Here is a 24,972-nt window from a genome sequence, read left to right on the forward strand (position 1 = left end):
CTTGTTAGATCGCGACCGCTCTCGCTGTCCGTGTAGAGTTCGCATGTTCTCGCTTTGTGACCGCCTGGGGTTTCCCTCACAGCCCAAAGGCGCGCAGGTTGCTGGGTTAATGTTTGGTGGTTGGTCGAATAGGGAATGGGAAATGGGAAAGTGGCGATTAGTATGAATGATGTGTCTCGGCCCGAAACGTCGACTGTTTATTCCTCTCCATAGAGGCTGCCTGACCTGTTGAGTTCCTCCAGCATTGTGCGTGTGTTACGGTTAATGGTCAGGGCAGACTCTGAGCGAGAGAGACAGTTTCTGTGCCGAGCACCGTAACTAATGACAAAGACCGCTGCTAAACTTCGATTCTCTGTTTAATCTTGTTAAACATACAAACATATCAAACTCCTGACGTGACTGAACAGTTAGTACGAAGAGAATAAAACTTGTGGTATTTACATTTATTTACAACACGGGATGGACGGGACGGTGCCTAAAGCTGAGGTAAAGAAGGCTACCTTGGCTTAACTCCCGTATATTTCCGACCCCCTACACTCCCTCAAGGCAGTATGTGAGGACAATGCTCCAAGACACTGGAAGCAGGGACCCTCAGACCCCCGTGAACGGGCATCCCTGTGGGACTGCGTGGTGTTCGATAGCCAGACGCACTGGTTTGGTAGTTCGAAGCAGGGCACTTTCTGTACAATACACTAAGAGATAATTAAGACTCATAAAACAAAACCAGAAGCTGACCCCACCCACCACCCCCGCTTGGATTCTTAATGATACAAAACTCGTTTCCAAAACCCACCCACACCTCCCCTCAAGTTCCATGAATATATACAGCTACATCAAACATCCTGGTAGAGATATTTTTATGGATTTGATCCTTCGCTTCCACCCCCGGTGCCTCTGGATCCTTTCGCGCGTTTAATGCTTCTTCTGCGGGTGTCTCCGGGATGGAGACCCGCTGGCTCCCCACTCCCTCCGCGGCTCCAGAATGGACCGACCCTTTTGAGCAACTTAATGCCAACTTTGAATGTGTACACTGAACACTGTGAGACTCTTGCTCATTTTAAATCGACTCCCTACCGAGAGCTGGGGGCTAGGTGCTCGCTGCCCCTCCGAGATGTCACTTGCCCTCTAAATCTGCCCTGTGTTGACCAGGGAGGCCCCCATCGACCATGGACCCATATGATTAGGGCTGCCCTCAAATGGCTCCGCCCCTTTAACGATTCAAGATGCCCAATTGGACATATGGAAGGCTGATTGATGGGGCGTTGACCAAAGGGAATTTGGGGATCTGTTTTGCGTGATGGATGAACAGGGCATGAGACCAATCGAATCAATCCGAGGCGGTGCTCAAATACTCTCTGTGACCGGCTTTAAGAAATCCAAATTTTAAAATTAAAATTTGAATTAAAATTAAAATTAAAAATTTTTAAACTGGCTTTTAAAATTAAAATCCGCTGACTTATTCAAAGTAGTCGCCCCGCACTTTGATGGGTTACAAGGATTTTTTTTGCCTTCTATGCGGACAGCAGTGGTATGGTGGGCATCAAAGATTACGGGGAGAAGGTAGAGGGAAATATCAGCCAATATGGAATGGCGGAACAGACTCGATGGGCCGAATGGCACAATTCTACTCCTATGTCTTCCAAGTCGTACCTGGTGGGTGCTGATAAATTTCTAGATTTCCGGCATATGCAGAATTTATGGTAACCCTCTAGTCCTGGAGCGATCCGGATTCAGGTCGGGCCAGGATCAGAGAGAGAGGACGTCAGGAGAGGAAGGGGTCAGAGTATGGCGAGCCGCGGCTGATCGGAGCCCCAGTTCCAACACCTGCGCCCCCCACCCCACCGGTCTACCTCTGACAAAGCCCTGGCGAGTGGGGATTCAGACTCTAATGACTGGAAATCGCCAGACTGAGTTAACAACTTCTACTTTTGGTTTGCTGGGGGAGGGGGGGCAGAAGCGTCACAATTTCACCTTCCTTCGCTGAAGAAAGTGCTTCCAAACTTCGCTCATTGCTTCAAGAGTACGCCCAGTTTCTCCCCCCTCGCTGAACTTCCAATCACTATTCCCCCTCCCTCCCCCACCCACTTAAACCCCCTACCCTATACAAATATGAAAAAAAAACAGAAAATGCTGCAAATAGCAGGCGAGGCAGCCTCTGGAGAGAAAGAGCTAACAATTTTAAGTTGATCACTTCTCATTGTATCTCGCATCTCAAGCACCCCAAAAGTTATTTCTATCTACCCCGGGGGGGGGGGGGTGGAGCTTCCCAATTTATTAAACAACCGCCTTTAACCTTCTGAGCAACGTGGCAGAACAAGGTCACTATAGCTTTACTCGGAGCGCTGCCCATGAACGCGGCCCATGAGCCTGGGAAAACAAGATGCCAATAATTTCAACAGCGCTCTCTTAAGACAAACTAACACATCGCAAAAGGGAACAAGGAAGTAAATGCTTTGTTAAAACCGGCGTTCTTGTCTCAATGAAATTTAGACTCTGTTCCAGCTCTCTCCAGGGACTCTAGGGCATGTAGCTGGCTTTACAGTCCACCTTTTTCTGGCCGAGCAACGTGCCGTCGAACTGGTAGGTTAACTTCTTCTTGATCTTGCGAATCTCGCCCGTCTTGCCGTAGTTCCTCAGTGCTCGGGCCATCTTCTGGTAGGTCATCTTCTTGCGATTGCCCTTCTGCATGCCCCAGCGGTGGGCCAGCATCTCCTTGTGCTTGGAGGAGAACTGGAAGGTGCCCTTCTCTCGGTCCACCCACCACACGCAGTCCCGCATGTCTCCGCTCTTCAGTAGCTCCAGCAGGAACTGGTAGAGACGGACTTTCTTCCGGGCACCTGAAAAGGGTAAGGCACAAGACCATAAGGCACAGAAGCGGTATTAGGCCATTCAGCCCATTGTATTCTGGCTGTCTCATCCCCCTCAAACCCCATTCTCACGCCTTCTCCCCACAATCTCTGACGCCCTTTCTAATCAAGAACCCATCAACTTTAAATATACCAAATGACTTGGCCTCCACGTCTGTGGCAATGAATGCCACAGATTCATCACACGCTGGCTAAATAAATTCCCCCTCATCTCTATTCTAAAGGGACATCCTTCTATTCTGAGGCTGGGCCCTCTTTAGACTTTCCCACTATTGGAAACATCGTCTCCACAGCCACTCTGTGGAGGCCTTTCAATAATCGATAGGTTTCAATGAGATCCCTCCTCATTCTAAATTCCAGGGCGTACAAGCCCAGAGCTATCGAGCGCTCTTCATACATTAACCCTTTCATAACTGGGATCGTTCTCGTGAACATCTCCAAGGACAGCACGCCCTTTCTTAGAAAATAGTTCGAGGGAGAGATAGAGGGCAGAGGCTGAGGGTCATTTGGACTCAAAGAGACAAAGAGGTGGAATAGACACAAGAGAAAGCCCTTGGTGGAACCTGGAGCAACATGCAAAATGCTGGCGGACTCAGAGTCCCTCCCCACCGTCAGTAGTATCAACAGGAGACACTGCCCCAAGCAGGCAACGTCCATCATCAAAGATGCCCACCACCCAGGCCATGCCATCTACAGAAGTCTGAATGAAGTCCCACACCTCAATTACCCCTCAACCACCAGACCCTTGAACCAAAGGGCATAACTTCACCCAACTTCACTCACCCCATCACTGAACTGTTCTCACAACCTATGGACTCACTTTCAAGGACCCTTTGTCTCATGTTCTCAATAATTTTTGCTTATTTATTTATTATTATTTCTTTATTTTTGTATTTGCACAGGTTTTTGTCTTGTGCACAATGGTTGAACGCTCAGGTTGGCGCGTTCCTTCATGGATTCTATTATGGTTATTCTCTACTATGAATTTATTGAGTATATAAACAAGGAAATGAATCTCAAGGTTGAATATGCTGACTTAGATGTACTTTGATAATAAATTTACTTTGAACTTTGAATCTCCAGGTTCAGGAACAGCGACTTCCCTTCAACCATTCATTTCTTGAACCAACAGACAAAAGCCTATCCACTACTTCAGAATATCAACATTATGACCAATTTAGCTTTTTTTGTTCTAATTGTGTTTTTTTGTGTAAATTTTGTATATTCTTCTTGTCAAATTTGTACATGATGTGTTGCTACTTATGTGCCTGTAATACTGCTCCAGTAGGCTTCTCGTTGTCCCTGTGCGTGCGTGTACTAAGGGAAATGGAGAGTTGACATTTCGGGCCAAGACCCTTGATACAGACTGAAAGGTAGAGGGGAGACAGTCAGTGTAAAGAGGTGATGGTGATAGGGAAGGGAGGAGCAAGAGTGAGCAGGTGATGGGTAGATCCAGCTGAGGAGGGGTAATGGGCAGACAGAGGAGAGGATGGTGGGAATAGCAACAGAGGCTCAAAGGTGAGAGGAGAGGCGACAAAGGGCTGAAGGTGATGGTACTTGAAAGGGGAGGGAGGTAGGGAGGGCAGATGGTAACTGTGGGGGGGGGCGAAGGAGAAGGTGGGGGGGAAGAAACGGTGATGAGGGCTGGGGTGGGTGCAGGACAGGGGCTCCCAACGTGGGGTCCATGGACAACTTGCGTAATAAAAAATTTTGGGAACCCCTGGTGCAGGGGGAACTGGATAGGTGGGAGATAAGTGCTCTAGTGAGGAACAGCAAACGAGAACTTTACAACAAAGGGATGAGCTGGCAGGAGTCTGGGCCAAGGTCAGCTCTCTACAGGTGAACAGACCCGTGGGAGTGAAACAGCAGTTAGTACTGCTAAGCAATAACCTCTAGCCTGAGTTCAATCCCGACCTCAGTCGCTCTCTGTGGGCAGAGTTTGCACGTTCCTCCTGAGTTTCATAGAACACAAAACTAAACAAGATGCAAGGCCAGAACAAGGTAGATTGTGAGGTCAGGAGTTCACCTTATCATCTGAGGGAGCCAGTCTTATAACAGGAGGGTAGAAGCTGCCCTTAAGTCTGGTGGCTTGTGCTTTTTTGTACCTTCTATCTGATGGAAGAGTGGAGAAGGGAGAATGCCCAGGGCAATTCTATACCTAAGAGGGCTGTGGAGGCCCGATGGCTGCATATAGTCAAGCCAGAGATTGAAAAAACGAAGAACATAGAACACTACTGCCCAGCACAGGCTATTTGGCCCATAATGTTATGCTTACCTTTTAGCCTACTCCAAGATCAATCTAACCTTTCCCTCCCACATAGCCCTCCATTCCTCTTTCATCAATAGTTCCCCTGAGACCAACCAGTTTCCAATCACTTCCCAATGACATGCGGGAGGAGGGGAGGAGAACAAGCTGGCAGGGGATAGGTGAGACCAGGTGAGGAAGGCAGGTGGGGGGATAGGGGAGAGGGTGATGATGGGAGAAACTGGCAGGGGATAGGTGAGACCAGGTGAGGAAGGCAGGTGGGGGGATAGGGGAGAGGGTGATGATGGGAGAAGCTGGCAGGGGATAGGTGAGACCAGGTGAGGAAGGCAGGTGGGGGGATAGGGGAGAGGGTGATAATGGGAGAAGCTGGCATGGGATAGGTGAGACCAGGTGAGGAAGGCAGGTGGGGGGATAGGGGAGAGGGTGATGATGGGAGAAGCTGGCAGGGGATAGGTGGAAGAGGTAAAGACCTGAAGAAAAAGGAATGTGATAGGAGAAGAGAGTGGACCATTGGAAAATGGGAGGGAGGGAGGGCACCAGAGGGAGGTGATAAGCAGATGAGGAGAAGAGAAGGGGTGAGAAGGGAGCCAGAACGGGGAATAGAAAGAGAAGGGGGTGAGGGGAAAAATTATTGTAGGTTGGAGAACTCAAAGTTTATGCCATCAGTTTGGAGGCTACCCAGATGTGATATGACATGTTGCTCCTCCAACCTTGGGGTGGTCTCATTGCAGCAGAAGAGGAGGCCTTGGATTGACATGATGGGATGGGAATGGGAAGTAGAATTAAGATGGTCAGGCACTGGGAAACCATGGTAGAGGGAGCAAAGGTAGTTTGAGATTGCAGAGAAGGTAATTGGTTTTGTTATCATCACATGAGATCCAGCGAAAAGCTTTGCTTGCATGCCATCAAGACAAATTATAAGTAGGATGGGGTAGTCGAAGGGAAAAATAGAGTTGCAATCAAGTAAAGTATAAGGGTCATAACAAGGTAGACTGAGACATCAAGTCATTATCTTTATCATACAAGGAACAGCAGATTGAGCGGTGGAGCAGTAAATCAAGGGAGCAATCTTCAAAAGGGTGAGACCAAATGAATTTAGAAACATAGAAAACATAGAAAATAGGTGCAGGAGTAGGCCATTCGGCCCTTTGAGCCTGCACCGCCATTCAGTATGATCATGGCTGATCATCCAACTCAGAACCCTGTACCAGCCTTCCCTCCATACCCCCTGATCCCCTCAGCCACAAGGGCCATATCTAACTCCCTGTTAAATATAGCCAATGAACTGGCCTCAACTGTTTCCTGTGGCAGAGAATTCCACAGATTCACCACTCTCTGTGTGAAGAAGTTTTTCCTCATCTCAGTCCTAAAAGGCTTCCCCTTTATCCTCAAACTGTGACCCCTCGTTCTGGACTTACCCAACATCGGGAACAATCTTCCTGCATCTAGCCTGTCCAATCCCTTTAGGATTTTATACGTTTCAATCAGATCCCCCCTCAATCTTCTAAATTCCAATGAGTATAAGCCTAGTTCATCCAGTCTTTCATCATATGAAAGTCCTGCCATCCCAGGAATCAATCTGGTGAACCTTCTTTGTACTCCCTCTATGGCAAGGATGTCTTTCCTCATATTAGGGGACCAAAACTGCACACAATACTCCAGGTGTGGTCTCACCAAGGCCTCGTACAACTGCAGTAGTACCTCCCTGCTCCTGTCCTCGAATCCTCTTGCTATAAATGCCAGCATACCATTCGCCTTTTTCACTGCCTGCTGTACCTGCATGCCCACTTTCAATGACTGGTGTATAATGACACCCAGGTCTCGTTGCACCTCCCCTTTTCCTAATCGGCCACCATTCAGATAATAATCTGTTTTCCTGTTTTATTATGAGCCGGGGGTGGGGGGTTCGTGAGACATACTTATTAAGTAAAAGAATATTAAAAATGTGTTGGTAGGGGGGGAATGAGTCAAAAATATGGCGGACGGAACTGTCTGGCTCCGTTGCAGATAAAAAAGAGTGAGTTGCCCAAAATCAGAAAATTTGATATTTTGTTAGATGAAGCAGCCATGTGTGACTAAACTACACACATGTGGTGAACAAGTGCAAGGTTTGGGTTCTTTTAATAACACCCCCCCCCCTCCCCTAGAGTCTGACACACTCACACCCGAAGCCCTAGGGAGCTTCTATGTATGCGGTGGAAACTTGTGCCTGTTTGAGTCACCCGCAAAGGAAAGGAGCAAAAAAAACATCAAATCATGTTTACGATTAGCAACGTTGTGAAGCCAAATAAGGAGACTGATCAGATGTGTGACACCGTCCGGTAGCATGATCTGTAATGGGTCTGACATCAGCCCCACATCTTTAACCAAAGAAAAATTTCTCACCAGTTCCTTTTTCTTGCCTATGTTCTTTGGGAACTAACCCAGCGGGCAGTCAAACACTAGGGTCCAGAATAAACCTTCACACCAAGCTGCAGTCAACAGAACGCACAGCACAGCATCAGCTTAGAACCAGGCCTTCCAGCCCAGCTCGCCCATGCCAACCAAAATTGCCACCTATGCCAGTTCCATTTGCCCACGATTGGACCGCATCCCTCTAAACCAGGGGTTCCCAACCTTTTTTTATACCAATGCCATTAAACAAAGGGTCCATGGGCCCTAAGTTGAGAATACCTACTCTAAACCTTTCCTATCCATGTACCTATCCAAGTGACTTTTAAATGTTGTTATTTGCACCTGTCTCAACCAATTCCCATGGCAGCTCATTCCATATACGGACCACCCCCTAGGAGAAGAGGTTTCTCCTCAGCTCTCTCTTCTCACCTTAATCCTATGCCCTCTAGTTCTTGATTCACTAATCCTGGGGAAAAGACTGAGTGCATTCACCTTACTGATACCCCCTCGTGATTTTATATACTTCTGTATGGCCACCCCTCATTTTCCTATGTTCCAATGGGAAAAAAATCCTAACCTATTCAACCTTTCTCCATACCTCAGTCCCTCGAGTCCCAGCAAGATCCTTGTCAATCTTTTCTGTGTTGATGCTTTTCTTCCTATAGCAGGGTGACCAGAACTAAACAATATTCCAAATGCAGCCTTGCACATCTGCAACATAACATCCCAACTTCTATATTCAGTAATGAAGGCCAACAGGCCAAATGGCTTCTTCGCCACTGTCTACCTGTAACTCCACTTTAAAGGAGGCAAATAAATGGACTCCCAGGTCCCTCCATTCTAACACACTCCCTCTGGCTAACTCCTGGCTCTACCACTCACTATGGAAATTCCTACGCTGATTTATCTTCCCGAAATGCAACCGCTCACGCTTATCCAAGTTAAACTCCATTTGGCATCCCTTGACCCATTTACCCAGCCGATTGAGATCATTCTGTAATTTCTGATAGCCATCTTCACAGCCTACGACACCACTTTTACGTGTGGCGAACACTTCTCTCCACCTCCCTCCCCACAGTAGCACTATCTATCTACCAGTAGCGCAGGAAAGGACATGGTGAGTGTTCCAAGTTAGTGGGTGTTGGCATGTGGTATGGAAGGAACAGTTAGAGACAGAGAGATAATTATAGAGAGATGGCGATAGATAGAGACAGAGGTAAAGAGATAGGGAGACAGATAGGTAGAGATGGAGAAATGGAGATAGATATGGGGGTGAATAATGTCAACGTTCCTCCACAAACATGTTTCCTCTCACGGTTGTCTCATTCAAGGAGAAGCTGCCCAGCTTTTCCACTTTCCCTGCACAACAACTCCCCCATCTCGCACATGATCCGAGGAAATCCCATCCACAGCCACTCTCGGATCTGGTGCCTTCCCCAGATGCAGACCCGAAATGCCAGCCCCATCACCACATGCTCCAGCAGCCACTGGGAGGCTGGAATTGGTGTGGCTTCCACTGGTTGACACTGACCTCCATCGTGTGTTGAGGATTCCCTGGGAGGGATGTTCTCGTCAAATTCGCTGTCGGAAACCTCCAGCACGGGGCTGCCCACGTTGTAGTCATCATCCTCCGATACAGAGGGGCTGGAGGTGTCGGCGGACGTCTGGTATGAAGGGTACAGCATCGGGAACACCTGCAGGATACAGGAAAGGACATGGTGACATGGTGAGGTTGAGATAGAGAAAGACAGGTAGCTAGATAGGGGCAGAGATAAAGAAACAGATAGGTGAAGATATAGATAAAGATACACAGCTCCATTGCCACGTCAAGTTTGCTGATGACATCACTGCCATTGGCCAAATCAAATCAGCATACAGGAGGGCGATTGAAAATCTGACTGAGTGATGCCACAACAACAACCTCTCACTCAATGTCAGCAAGACCAAGGAGCTGATTATTGACTTCAGGAGGAGGAATCCAGAGGTCCAAGAGCCAGTCCTCATCAGATGATCAGAGGCGGAAAGGGTCAGCAACTTCAAATTCCTCGCCGTTACAATTTCAGAGGACCTGTCCTGGGCTCAATATGTAAATGTAATTATGAAGAAAGCACAACAGTGCCTCTGCTTCTTTAGAAGTTGGCAAAGATTCAGCATGACATCTAAAACTTTGACAAACTTCTATAGATGTGTGGTAGAGAGTATATTGACTGGCTGCATCACAGCCTGGTATGGAAACACCAAAGCCCTTGAACAGGAAACCCTACAGAAAGTAGTGGATATAGCCCAGTCCATTATGGGTAAAGCCCTCCCCTCCTTTGAGCATCTCTACACGAAGCATTGTCACAGGAAAGTAGCACCCATCACCAAGGTCATGCTCTCTTCTCGCTGCTGCCATCAGGAAGGTGGTACAGGAGCCTCAGCATTCACACCATCAGGTTCAGGAACATCCCTTCCATCCCAATGAGCCTGTGCAGCCCGATTACACCCATATGACCAGTTAATCTACCAACCCACACACCTTTGCGATGTAGGAGGAAACCAGAGCACCCAGAGAATCAGAATCTGAATCAGGTTTATTATCACTGGCATGTGATGTGAAATTTATTAACTTAGCAGCAGCAGTTCAATGCAATACATAATCTAGCAGAGAAAAATATAAATAAAATAAGACATAATAATAAATAAACAAGTAAATCAATTATGTGTATTGAATGGATTTTTTAAAAAACGTGCATAAACAGAAATACTGTATATTTTAAAAAGTGAAGTAGTGTCCAAAGATTCAATGTCCCTTTAGGAATCAGATGGCAGAGGGGAAGAAGCTGTTCCTGAGTCATTGAGTGTGTGACTTCAGGCTTCTGTATCTCCTACCTGATGGTAACAGTGAGAGAAGGACATGCCCTGGGTGCTGGAGGTCCTTAATAATGGACACTGCTTTTCTGAGACACCACTCCCTGAAGATGCCCTGGGTACTTCGTAGGCAAGTACTCAAGATGGAGCTGACTAGATTTACAACCTTCTGCAGCTTCTTTCGGTCCTGAGCAGTAGCCCCTCCACACCAGACAGTGATGCTCTCCACGGTACAAATATAGAAGTTTTTGAGTGTATTGGTTAACGTACCAAATCTCTTCAAACTTCTAATAAAGTATAGCCGCTGTCTTGCCTTCTTTATAACTACATCGATATGTTGTGACCAGGTTAGATTCTCAGAGATCTTGACACCCAGGAACTTGAAACTGCTCACCCTCATCACTTCTAATCCGTTTATGAGGATTGGCGTGTGTTCCTTTGTCTTACCCTTCCTGAAGTCCACAATCAGCTCTTTTGTCTTACTGACGTTGAGAGCCAGGTTGTTGCTGCGGCACCATTCCACTAGTTGGCATATCTCACTCCTGTACGTCCTCTTGTCACCATCTGAGATTCTACCAACAACGGATGTATTGTCAGCAGATTTATAGATGGTATTTGAGCTATGCCTAGCCACACAGTCATGTGTATATAGAGAGTAGAGCATTGGGCTAAGCACACACCCCTGAGGTGCGCCAGTGTTGATCGTCAGCGAGGAGGAGATGTTATCACCAATCCACACAGACTGTGGTCCTCTGGTTAGGAAGTCGAGGATCCAATTGCAGATGGAGGTACAGAGGCCCAGGTTCTGCAGCTTCTCAATCAGGATTGTGGGAATGATGGTACTAAATGCTGAGATATAGTCGATGAACAGCATCCTGACATAGGTGTTTGTGTTGTCCAGGGGTGGTCTAAAGCCGTGTGGAGAGTCATTGAGATTATGTCCGCTGTTGACCTATTGTGGCAATAGGCAAATTGCAGCGGGTCCAGGTCCTTGCTGTGGCAGGAGTTCAGTCTTGTCATGACCAACCTCTCAAAGCATTTCATCACTGTTGATGTGGGTGCTACTGGGCAATAGTCATTAAAGCAGCCCACATTATTCTTCTTAGGCACTGGTATAATTGTTGCCTTTTTGAAGCAAGTGGGAACTTCCGTCCGTAGCAGTGAGAGGTTGAAAACCCACACAGAGGAAACCCCCACCTTCGTGGGGATATCATACAAACTCCTATCAGACAGCAGCAGGGATTGAACCTAGATTGGCAGTGCTGTATTAATGTATTAGCTAATCTCTACACCACCACACTGCCTTTTCTTTTATAAACTCAAATAACAAATCCCCTTTATTTCTGTTTCAATGTTTCTCTAGAGAGAGAGAGAGAGATCATCACTTGCCCTTTGACCTTTCACTTTTCTGTCCCTACCTGCCAGCTATTGGTCACACAACAATCCAATTCCCAATGGGCATATCCCCATTAGCCCATTAGAGAGCCTTTTTCTCCTCTACTTCCCCCACTATTAATGAACCAAAGTGACACAACTGCCCTGCAATTCCCTTTCTTCACCTCTCAAACTGCAGGAGATTAACACCAACTTGGGGAGACGGGGGAAATCCCAGAGGGTTGTCCACTAAACCCAATGAAAATGGTTGTCATTCCCACCCCATTTATGGATGGCCATCCAGGAAGGACAGATGAGGATGTCCTAGTAAGTTTTCCCCTGGGGTTGGCAAAGATACTGTAGCTATCCATAGGGCAGTGGAGCATCCCATCCAGGCGAACTGCCTGGCCAAGTTCCAGGGGTATGTCCATGCCCAGAGTAACAGCAGAGAGGGAATACATGGTGTCGGAGGTTACCATGGAGGTGTTCCAGGGGATAAATGCCATCCTGACTGAAATGAGAACATGTTAATTTAATTTGGCTTGTGTAGTAATAGTGTTACTCACTGTTAGAGTCCACGTGCTTGTAATATTTTGTAGTATTGTAACGTTAAAAGTAAACTTATCAAACCTGTCACTATATAAACCCTGAGATTAATTTCCTTGTGGGCATTCACAGTAAATACAAAGAACCACAATAGAATCGACGAAGAATTGCACACACAGACAACCAATATACAAAGGACAATGAAGTGTGCAAAAAGACCAGAAGATATAGGAGCCATTTGGCCCCTCGAGTCTGCTCCACCATTTCATCATGGCTGATCCAATTTCCCTCTCAGCCCCAATATCCTGCCTTCTCCCCATATCCCTTCATGCCCTGACCAATCAGGAATCTGTCAACCTCTGCCTTAAACGTACGTAAACAGTTAGCCTCCACAGCTGCCTGTGGCAAAGAATTCCACAGATTCACCACTCTCTGGCTAATGAAATACCTCCTCATCTGCCTTCTAAAAAGACGACCCTCTATTCTGAGGCTGTGTCCTCTGGTCTTAGACACTTCCCATCATTGGAAACATCCTCTCCACATTCCACCCTATCAAGGCCTTCCACCATTCTATAGGTTTCAATGAGGTCACCCCTCACCCTATCAGTTAAAAAAATGAATCGCTGATGTCCAATACCCAAAATAATAATAGTGGTGGCATGGTAGTGTAGAGGTTAGCACAACGCTTTACAGTACCAGCGACCTGGGTTCAATTCCCACCACGGCCTGTAAAGAGTTTGTACATTCTCCCTGTGACCGCGTGGGTTTCCTCCGGGTGCTCCAGTTTCCTCCCACAGTCCAAAGACGTACAGGTTAGTAGCTTAACTGGTCATTGTAAATTGTTCAGTGATTAGGCTAGGATCAAATCAGGGGATTGCTGAATGGCACAGCTTGTAAGGACCTATTCCACGCCGTATCTCAATAAATAAATAAAAATAAGTATTGGGAGTGTTGGCGCGTGGCCAAGTGGTTAAGGCATTCATCCAGTGATCTGAAAGTCGCTAGTTCAAGCCTTGGCTGAGGCAGCGTGTTGTGTCCTCGAGCAAGGCACTTAACCACACATTGCTCTGTGACAACACCTGTGCCAAGCTGTATGGGTCCTAATTCCCTTCCCTTGGACAACATAGGTGTTGTGGAGAGGGGAGACTTGCAGCATGGGCAACTGCTGGTCTTCCATACAACCTTGCCCAGGCCTGCGCCCTGGAAACCTTCCAAGGCGCAAATCCATGGTCTCATGAGACTAACAGATATATATACATAAAGTATTGGGAACATGAGGTGTAGAATCCTTGAAAGTGAGCCCATAGTTTGTGGAATGTGCTCAGGGCTGAGGTGAGTGAAGCTATCCCCTCTGGCTCAGGAGCCTGATGTAATAACTGGTGGGGTGGGACCCACGGCTCCTGTACCTTCTTCCTGATGGCAGCAGTGAGAAGAGAGCCTGGGCTGGACGGTAGTGGTCCATGATGATTTGCAATAAAGGTATTTTCCTGTAAAAAGAGAGACGTACCTGGTTGTACTCCTCGTCCAAGGGGCAGGCGTTGTGGTTCGGCAGTGGAGGGTCCGGGTTGCTCACCACCTCCAGAGGGAACTGCGGGTACAGGCTCTGAAGGTGGGAGACGGCCACGTTCTGAAGCTGTGTGAACTGCCCGCCATCAAAGTGGTCGTAGCCAATGGCGTGGTGCTCCGTCCCAGTCCAGTAATGATCTGCGTGCAGACAGAGGCAGCCCGTTAGATGGTGGTGGGCGGCCCGGACAGTAGAGTGGTGTGACGCTTTACAGCGCCAGCGATCGTGACTCAATTCCCGCTGCTGTCCGTGGGAAGAGTGCACGTTCCCCTCCACGACCGCGCGGCCTCCCTCCGGGGTGTTCCAGTTTCCTCCCACGCTCCCAGAACGTTACGGGAGAGCGAGGGGCAGATGAGGGAACGAGCACAAGCCTCCGCCAGTGCGGGAGAGAGGCAGGGACGCCGTGGTCAAGCGCAACAGCTCCCGCTGCGTTTCAACAGCGGCACTGTTCTTTTGGGAGGGGCGGGGAAAGAGTGGACGTTGACTGGATCAGGGACTTAAACCCGTGGGGAGACGCGGGCAGGGTTGCAAACGCTTCACCCCGAGGGGTTTGACACCCACCTGTAGGCTGTTCGGGATCGGCCACATAATACGAGTAGAGTGTGGCTGGGTGCTTGCAGTATGCGTCCGTTTCGTATGACACCGTGTCAGGGTACTGTAGAGAAGAAACACAATTCCTAGCTTTACTCAATCACTCTTCATTGCCCGATGAACACAGAGCATAACCCCGTAACCCATAGGAGTGGCTATTCGGCCCATCAGGTCTGCTGTTCCACTCCATCACAGCTGATGTATCATCCCCCTCAACCCGATTCTCCTGCCTTCGTCCTGTAACCTTTGATGCCCTGATCTATCAATCTTTGCTTGAAATAACTTGCCATCTGTGGCAATGATTTCAGAGATTACCTGCCCCCTGATTAGGGTAATTCCTCCCCATCTCTGTTCTTATGGGACGTCCCTCCTTTCCAGGTCTTCCCAACCTTCTTGATGCCATGGACCAATACCATTAAGCTAGGGTTCTGTGGTCCCCAGGGTGGGCACCCCTGCTGTATTCTGAGGCTGTACCCTCTGCTCCGAGGCTCCCCCACTGCTGGAAACATCCTCTCCACGTCCACTCTAGCTTGGCTTTCCAGTATTCGGTGCGTTTAAGTTGAGATTCCCCTCCCCAGCCATTCTTCCAAACTCCGGAAAGTACAGACCCAGGGCCATTTAAATGCTCCTCACACTTTAACCCTTTCATTCCCAGGCTCATATTCATAAACCTCCTCTGGATCCTCCCCAGTGCCAGCGCCTACTTTCTCAGATACAGGGCCTAAAGCTGCTTATTTTGTCCCAGATGTGATCTGCCCAATGCCTAATTAAGCCTCAGCATTACATCCTTGCTTTGACAGTACAGCTCACATCCAGGCCCTTCAGCCCACAATGTCTGTACTGAGCATGACGCTAAATTGAACTAAATATCTTCTGATCCGTATCTCTATTCCCTGTGTCTGTCTAAACTCCTCTTAATGCCACTTTACAGTATCCCCTTCCACCCGTACCTCGGACGAAAACTTGCCCGCAACAGCATCACAGGCCCATCGGTACATACGGCACAGAGAAGGAACATAAATTATATGAGCTCAACGTAGATTGGGAGACCGCTTTGCCGAGCATCTGTGCTCTGTCCGTCAGAAGAAGCAGGATCTCCCAGTGGCCACCCATTTTAATACCACTTCCCATTCCCATTCCGATATGTCCATCCATGGCCTCCTCCACTGTCGTGATGAGGCCACACTCAGGTTGGAGGAACAGCACCTTATATTCCATTTGGGTAGCCTCCAACCTGATGGCATGAACATCGATTTCTCAAACTCCCAGTAATGCCTCCCCAAACTTTCCCCTTTCTCCATTTCCCGTCCCCCTTTCCCTCTCTCACCTTATCTCCTTGCCCACCCATTGCTTCACTGTAGTGCTCCTTCCCTCTTTTTCTTTCTTCCATGGCCTTCTGTCTCTTTCCCTATCAACATCCCAGCTCTTTACTTCATCCCTCCCCCTCCCGGTTTCACCTGTCACCTTGTGCTTCTCTCTCCTCCCCCTCACCTTTTCAAATCTACTCCTCAGCTTTTTTTCTCCAGTCCTGCTGAAGGGTTTCGGCCCAAAATGGCGATTGTACTTTTTTTCCATAGATGCTGCCTGGCCTGCTGAGATCCTCCAGCATTTTGTGTGTGTTACTTAGTGGAGAATCTGATATTTACTGTGGTTTAGCAACTGGCTTGGCACAGACAGGAACCCTTCTTGTGGATTTAATTTTTGTGCCAACGGAAGGTGGGGGGGAAGTGTTTCTATTTAATCCCTACCTTCAGAACTGGAGTATTCTGTCCACACTGCACGCGAGTGTTGGCCAAGCAGCAAGGCAAGAACACCACGAGGAATTAAAGCATTCTCCGATAAAACCACCACTCAGTTCAAGCTCCTGTACGCAAGGCTGGCAGCCGGCCATTGGATTTGAATGTTTCCCCAACAGACGTTGGTGTGCTGTTTCGCTCTGAGCTCGAGCACACCAGACATCTTGGCTGCCAATTTCTGCATCAGGTTCAGGTGGACAGTAAACCCACGCTCCCATCTGTTTCCTCTTCGCATCTCTGTGACACTCTTATCTATGTTGCCAGTGCTCTCAGTGGGGACAGGAGCTGGGTGAGATTGCCTAATGGAGTGTGCAAGTAATTTGAATGGGCGGATGCCCCTGCCCTCGCTGACCGCGATCTGCCTCCCTCAGTCTCTGTGGTGCCGAGTGTTAGCTCGTAACCAAGTGGTCTGGCTCCTGCCTACCTAGGCCTCAACTGTTTGGCCCTTCTGCCAATGGCTGGAGGGACCGCATTCAATGTCAGCGTGTCAACGATGGGTTTGGGGAATGGAGTTCTGTACGGGCAGGAGGCACGAGGGCCAGTGAACCCCCACCACCCCCGTGCCCCCCGCCAGCAAGGTACACAGATCAGTGAGACTGGAGTTTGAGGCCTAATGTTCAGGGTCCCGTCACTGGAGTTCACGGTCTGGAGTTTGGGTTCTCATCCAGGCCCCGAATCCATCGTCATCGGCAGATTCAGGGGTCCATACCGAAGGTTGATCAGAAGTCTGGAAGTCGAGGCCTCGATGGCCACGTTCCCGAGTCTGTCAATCTCAGCGAGTCCTCAGGGGAGGTCCAAGGCCCAATGCCCGCCAATGCCCAATCTGCTGGAGGCCGGAGGCTGGAGGCTGAAGACGGCGGGTCCTAGGGTTGGATTTCTGTGTCTGTGAGCACGTGGAGGGAAGAAGGCGGCTTGTTTTGCTGTTGTTGTTTTGTCTCTGTTGTGGACACGCTACGTTGCTGACGTAATGTGAGGTGACACTTGCAGACTGCCCCGGCACACACTGGGTGTGGTGGTTGTTAATGCAAACGATGCATTTCACTTTTTGTTTCAACATACATGCGATAAGTAAATCTGATACAATCGTGGAGAGGCAGGTCATAAAAATGGCAGGGTTTGGGCTCTCCAATAAATCTCAAGCATGCCCTGTCCCTGGATATTTTAACGCAGGTCTGTGCTGGCAGCATCTCCCTTGGAGGCAGAGGATTGAGCAATGGGCTTCAGCCTATTACATACCTCCTGACGGAAAGTCACATGCTCCGCTGCCCACCGGAAAACTGATCGACAAGATCATTGAGAAAGAGTCAGAAGGGGAAATGAGAGGCTTTTTCTTTCAGTTTTGTTACGGACACATTCCTTGAAACAGGGCGCGGTAAAGCTAAGCAGTTCACTGAAAAACACAGGATATTGGATAAGCAGATGGATGGGAAGAGTTTAGAGCTGGGGGGGGTCCCCAATCTTCTTTTATGCCTTGGACCCCACCATTAACCGAAGCCACTGTGTGAGAGAAGCCCGCTGTCAGTGCTGATGTGACCCCTGCCCTCTCCCCCGCCCCGCCCGAATATCAGCTGTGGCTTGGCTCTGCTCTGCACTGGAGTTGTGCTGGGGCTGGACTGGTTGTGCTGGGAGTGCTGGTGATATGTTGGATGTGCTGGGGCTGGGCTGGGCTCTGTGCTGGAGCCGTGCTGGGGCTGGGTTGTGTGCTGGGGCTGGACTGGTTGTGCTGGGAGTGCTGGTGATATGTTGGATGTGCTGGAGCCATGCTGGGGCTGGGTTGTGTGCTGGGGCTGGACTGGTTGTGCTGGGAGTGCTGGTGATATGTTGGATGTGCTGGAGCCGTGCTGGGGCTGGGCTGTATGTGCTGGAACAGCGCTGGCCCTTGCTTCTGCTCTGTGCTGACGCTGTGCTGGAGCTGGACTGGTTGTGCTGGAGCTGTGCTTGGAGTTCTGGAATCTGATGGGTCTGCTGGACATAGGCTGGGCTCTGTGCTGGGTGCATTGGGGCTGTGCTGGAGTACACCACATGACCCAAGAATAGGCAGGCTTTGGCCTCCAGGACACAAGTTCAATATTAACTTCCCCAATTTTAACTCTCTAAGGAAATCAGACAAATACTCAGAAAGCAAAAACTTTGAAAGACAAGATTGTAAGATGAATGTACCAATGAGATGTTCCTGGTTTCCTTTAATAATCTTCAGTACAGTTTCTGGAACCTTTGAAATATAGTGGGCTCCTGTCTGCACCTGACAGTACAAACCACAGCACTGAAGCACCAATATACAGGGAACAAGACTGACTGCAGTAAACTCCTGCAGACATCTGCAACACCCGCCTGCTCTTGGGTCCATCGGTCTATCAGTAGCCCAAGCTGACAGTCATGACAGAGGGATGCCCACCGCAAGCAATCTCCATTCGGGTCTGATACCACCTCTGACTCTCTCATGGGCTTTAGGGTGTCCAGTGCAAAAGCTACCAGGTTTGCCCGCTCCTGTGGAGTGGGTATGGGTACTGAAGGCACAGTAACGCAGCAGTTCATTGAACGTTTTACAGTGCCAGCGATCGAAGTTCGGTTCTCAGCTCTGTCTGTGAGGACCTGGTACGTTCTCCACACCCGCTTCGGTTTCCTTCTCCAACCCAAAGACATACAGGTTAGGGGTTTTGTGAGTTGTGGGCACGCTACGTTGGAGCCAGAAAGGTGGCAACACTTGCGGGCTGCCCCCAGGACGTCCTCAGACTGTGTCGATTGTTAACGCAAAGCGACGCATTTCACTGTACGTTTCGAGGTGCATCTGACAAATCAGGCTAATGAAGAAAAGCTGCCCTGGGTCCCTCCTGATTCTTTTACTCATCGAGTACGTTGTTAGTTTCATACGCAATCTTTCAGCCAATATCTTCAAGGCAATGATACTGGGACAACACTCTAAAGGGCCTGGAGATGCAAGTACATAAATTCTGTAGTGGTTGTGAACCGTGGTTCATGGTGTAGGACTGGGCCCGGTCTTTTAACCACATAAGATACAGGAGCAGAATTAGGCCATTTGGCCAATTTGTTCAGCCTTCTCCCTATAACCCCTCACTAATCAAGAACATATCAACCTCCGCTTTCTATATACAATGATTTGACCCCCACAGCCGTCTGTGACAATGAATTCCACTGATCCACCACACTCTAGCTAAAGAAATTTCTCCTCATTTCTGTTCTAAAGGGACATCCCTCTTTTCTGAGGCTGTGCCCTCTGATCCTAGACTCTCCCACCAGTGGAAACATCCTCTCCGCGTCCACCCTATCTAGGCCTTTCGATCTTCTGTAGCATTCAATGAGATCCCCCTCATTCTTCTAAACTCCAGTGAGTACAGGCCCAGAGCCTACAAATGCTCAAACCATCGCCGTGACAGTCAAAAAAATCAGGTAATGTGGGGAAAAGAAGGAATGAAGTAACAGAATGCTGGAGGAACTCGGCAGGTCAGGCAGCATCCATGGAGAGGAATAAACAATCATTGTTTTGGGCCGAGACCCTTTATCAGGACTGGAAAGAAGGCAGAATGAGGAGGTGAGGGGTTTAGAGAGCAAAGGACTCCATGTGGATGCCATTCAGATGTGTACCAGAGTCACAGATTCTGGGTTCCAGAACACAGAACATCACAACACAGACAAGAGAAAACCTGCAGATTCTTAGAATATTACAGTTCAGTACAGGCTCTTTGGCCCACAACATTGTGCTGACCCTTTAACCCACTCTCAATCAATCTACCCTTCCCTCCTGTAGAACACACAGCATCGTATTATGAAGCAAATCTTACTGCAGCATTAGAATGAGACAGAAGGACATTCAGCCCATCGAGGCCATGCCAGTGTCTGGCAGAGCAATCCCAGCAGTCTTGCTCCCGTGACCCTCAGGTGACTCCCACTAGTTCCTTAAGAGGAGTATGGATAGGTTCATGGATGAGAGGGGTATGGAAGGCTATGGTCCAGTCGCAGGTGGATGGAGCTAGCAGGAAAATGTACAGTACAGACCCTTCAGCCCCACAATGTTGTGCTGACCTTTTAACCTACTCCAAGATCAATCTAACCCTTCCCTCCCGCATAGCCCTCCATTTCCCATCATCCGCGTGCCTATCTCTTAAACGCCCCTAATGTATCTGCCTCTACCACCACTCCAGCATGACGTTCCACACACCCACCTCTCTGTGTTTAAAAAACAAGATCAAACCCATCATAAGGCAAAACTGTACACTCATTTGCAAACTGTATTTAGTAAGTTTGATAAAGTGTTTCATACTTACTATAGAAATCTGTGACGGTTCAATCCTAGAAAAAAAGCAAAAATAAAAGAATATTAGGAATGTTAACACATCACCAAGCATCACCATATGTACATTCAGCCAGTCTGTGTATATAACAGTTACTTTTACATTCTGTTTTATATGACTGCTTTTATATTTTTAATTATTGTGTTTTTTTTTGTAATCTTTATGCTTATTGTGTTTTTTTTTTGCTGCATCAGATCGGAGTAACAGTAATTCCCGTTCTCCTTTACACTTCTGTACTGAAGAACAACAGTAAACAATCTTGAATCTTGAACTAGCCACCAGCAGAAAAGTACGAGACCCCTCCCACTCCCCACTGTTCCAGTGCTGACATAATCCTCAGGGGTACAGATGCCAACAAGTGTGGAACGGTTCCGTTCTGGGAGTACCCTGTTCCAAAACCAGATCAACTCCCCCGATGGGGCAGTGGGAGGTGTCAGTGAGAGGAGTCTCCACAGTGGCGGGTGCGTTCTCCTTAGTTAAAGCTTTAAACTGCATTGCAGCCACAAAACAAACAAATTTCATGCCACATATCAGTGCTAGTAAATCTGACAAAAGTCAAAGTAAATTTATTACCCAAGCTACCGTATCCTAACGTGATTCATTTTCTTGCAGATACTTACAGAGAAATAAAAAATACAATAGAATTTATGAAACTACGCATAAACAAAGACTGACAAACAACCAATGGTCGAAAGAAGACAGATCGTGCAGATAAGAAATAAATAAATAAGACTGAGAATTTAAGTTGTAGATCATGAGTTGTAGAGTCCTTGAAAGTGAGTCTGTAGGTTGTGGAACTAGCTCAGAGTTGTGGTGAGTAAAGTTATCCACGCCAGTTCAGGAGCCTGAAGGTTGTAGGGTAATAACGGTACCTGAACCTGGTGGTGTGAGACCAAAGGCTCTCGACACTACCAGCCTGTTGGTTATAGCCTGAAGAGAGCTTGGCCTGGATGGTGGGGGTCCTTGATGGGATGCTGCTTTCTTGTGACAGCACTCCTAGTAGATGTGCTTATTGGTGGGGAGGGCTTTGCCTGTGATGGACTGAGTCTTATCCACCTCTTTCTATAGACTTTTCCATTTCTAGGCATTGGTGTTTCCACACCAGGCCATGATGTAACCAGTCAGGATACTCTCCACCAAAGTTCCCTCCAAGGTGTGCACGCACACATCTTTTGCTACCAGCACGCAGAGGAATTTAAACTGCGCACAAAAGGTTGTCACCTTCTACCCCATTGGCACGTTAAGTATATTTCACGATCATACACAATCACATTTTCCGGTTTCTGATGAAGACTGTGTTGACAACATGTGTTTGCGATGATTTGTTTGCAGATTTTAGAACTGGGCTTATTTATACTGTTTTCATTCAGAAATTACTGATTCACTATGTCGAATTCCAAAGAAACAAAGGGTATGAAGTGCTAAAGAACTGCTAGTTCAATTAAAGTGGAATGGCTTAATGAAACAGTAGAAACTGCTACACCGACAGCTCATGAGATCAAGAACGTGCAGCTAAGAGAAATATTTATGTACAGTACAGAAACTGGTGTTACCAATACAGAAAGTGGAGTGATACTTGGAAACTTGACTTTTTAAAGTGTCATTTGGCAAGCAAATCACATATGGACTAAGCAGTATTGCATCCGTATTGTACTGTCTCAGTACTTTTATATTTGTGTGCTGTAGCACTTTTTTTATTCGCAGTTATTTTGTAAATAACACTATTCTTTGCATTTCTGGTCGGATGCTAAATGTATTTCATTGGCTTTGTATCTGTACTCGGCACAATGACAATAAAGTTGAATCTAATCTAATCTAATATGGACGGTGTGCAAAAGCTGTGGCGAGAAAATCCTTCATTACCTGCTACAGGCCTGCTAGGTATGTTTTATGAGAGTGCAGATGAACGAGAGCAAAAACAATAAACCCAGAGGAGATCAAAGATCTTATTGACAGTTTTTTGCTGGCTGGTAAGATGAATACCTCTATATATAAAATTCACTGAGCAAAAAATTTGCACAGCACAAGATTTTTGTGCACTCTGGCCGTTACAAATTACAGGGAACACTGCTCTCCACTGTGCATCTATAGAAGTTCGCTAAAGTTTTAGGTGACATGCCAACTCTTTGCAAACTTCTAAGGAAGTAGTGGAAAATTCTGATTCCTTCTTTAACTGGGCACATTCAGGCACTGCCTTACACTTTTGACCAGACTACCAAGATCTCAGGTTTCTAGTCACTCCAGCCTCAATTCCAAATAAGCAAATACAACATGGAACAGCACAGGAACAGGCCCTTCAGCCCACAATCTCTGTGCTGTCCACGATGCCAAACTAAACTGCACACCTCCCTGCACATGGACTACACCCCTCTATTCCCTGCCTGAATAAGGGTCTGTCCAAACGCCTTTAAACAGCTTCTACATTTAAATAGAAAATAAAAACAAGCAGACTCTAGAACTGAAACAAAAACAGTTTCTCTTTTCACAGATGCTGAACCATAGAGAGTTTCCAGCACTTTCTGCATTTAAGCAGTATCTCCCACTGCAGGTCATCTCAAAATACACTCACTGGCCTCTTTATTAGGTACAACTGTACACCTGCTCGTTAATGCAAATAGTTAATCAGCCAATCACGTGGCAGCAACTCAATGTACAAACGCATGCAGACTTGGTCAAGTTGTTGTCTAGACCAAACATCAGAATGTGACCTAAGTGACTTTGACCATGGAATTATTGTTGGCGCCAGGCAAGGTGGGTGGTTTGAGTATCTCACAAACTGCTGATCTCCTGGGATTTTCGAGAATTTACAGAGAATGGTGCGATAGACAAAAAAAAAACATCCGGTGAGTGGCAGTTCTGTGGGTGAAAACACTTTGTTTATGAAAGAGGTCAGAGGAGAATGGCCAGAAAGTTTCATGCTGACAGGAAGGCAACAGTAACTCACACAACCATAGGTTCTACACTAGGTCATGACGAAACCAGTCAAGATACTCTATATCTACAGAAGTTTTTAGAAACTATAGAAGTTTGTCAGTTTTAGATGAGATTTCGAATCTATGCAAACTTCTAAGAAAGTAAAGTTGCTGCCATGCCATATTTGTGAAATGACTACAGTCACTACAACATATGACAAGGTGCTCTGTTCAGTTCCCCTCTGATTCTACAAGCACTGACCGCCAGCCAGAGGAATCCCATTCACCCTGCAGCCTCAATCCAAATGCTTCCCGTACTTAAACGCTGCTACTCAAGCTGGCTGACCGCTCTGATGTCTTCAAGGGATCTGGTGTGTTACACACTCACCGTGCAAGATCATCACTAAATGCCATCCCCAGGTTACAAGTTTACAGACGTCCAGAAGTCAGTTTTACATTGAACATGGAAACTATAGCACAGTACAAGCACTATGTTCTGTCAAACCTTTAATAGACTCCAAGATTCATGTAACCCGCCCCCCCCCCTGTATCGTCCTCCATTTTTCTATCATCCATGTGCCTTTCTAAGAGTCTCTTAAAGGCTCCTAATGTATTTGCCTCTAGCGCCACCCCTGACCAGGTGTTTCCTGCCCCCACCACTCTCCGTGTAAAAAAAAATCACACAATCATAAAGCAAAAATATGCAGTATATATATTTGCAAAATTTATCTAGTAAGTTTGATAAAGTGTTTCATACTTACTATAGAAATCTGTGATTGTTCTGACCTCACCCCTGTGCTTTCCCCCAAACACTCTAAAATTATCCCAAAACGTCTCAGCCCAAAACGTCGACTGTTTATTCATTTCCATAGATGCTGCCTGGCCTGCTGAGTTCCTCCAGCATTTTGTGTGCGTTGCTTTGGATTTCCAGCGTCTGCAGACTTCCTCACGTCCACCTTAAAATTATGCCCCCTCATATTAGCCAATTCCACCTTGGGAAAAAGTCTCTGGCTGTCCACTCGATCTATGCTTCTTATCATCTTGTAAACCTCTAACAAGTCGCCTCTCAACCTCCTTCGCTCCAAGGAGAAAAGCCCGAGCTCGCTCAACCTATCCTCATTAGACATGCTAAAAAAAAAAGGGATGCTGCCTGTGTGATCTTCCAGCATGGTAGCACAGCAGTTGACGTAATGCTTTACAACGGCAGCTGAAAGATCGTGATTTGATTCCAGCCACAGTCTATAAGGAGTTTGACCGTTCTCACCAAGACCGTGTGGGTTTCCTCCGGGTGCTTCAGTTTCCTCCCAAACTCCAAAGACGTACAGGTTAGGATGAGTAAGTTGGGGGCATGCTGTAGTGCAGGAAACTTTGCGGGCTGTCCCCAGCACATACTCTGACTGTGAATGACGTATCTCACCGTATGTTTCAATGTTTTGATGTACATGTGACAAATAAAGCTAATCTTTAATCATTAATATTTCCCTGACAAGTGTACATGGTCA

General features: G+C 47.4%; 1 protein-coding gene across 1 annotated transcript in view; it reads right to left on the minus strand.

The window, feature by feature from the left end:
* Positions 1-338: 338 nt before the first annotated feature.
* LOC134354354 (transcription factor Spi-B-like) overlaps positions 339-24,972 on the minus strand; it is a 42,888-nt gene continuing 18,254 nt past the window's right edge. The window contains exons 2-6 of the mRNA XM_063063295.1: positions 20,532-20,556; positions 14,423-14,516; positions 13,805-14,001; positions 9,059-9,221; positions 339-2,837 (exon numbers count right to left, since the gene is read on the minus strand). Coding sequence (XP_062919365.1) covers positions 2,518-2,837; positions 9,059-9,221; positions 13,805-14,001; positions 14,423-14,516; positions 20,532-20,556 — 799 coding nt within the window. The 3' untranslated portion in view covers positions 339-2,517. The remainder of the gene's footprint in view (positions 2,838-9,058; positions 9,222-13,804; positions 14,002-14,422; positions 14,517-20,531; positions 20,557-24,972) is intronic.

Source organism: Mobula hypostoma, chromosome 11 (genome assembly GCF_963921235.1).
Source record: "Mobula hypostoma chromosome 11, sMobHyp1.1, whole genome shotgun sequence".
NCBI lineage: Eukaryota > Metazoa > Chordata > Chondrichthyes > Myliobatiformes > Myliobatidae > Mobula > Mobula hypostoma.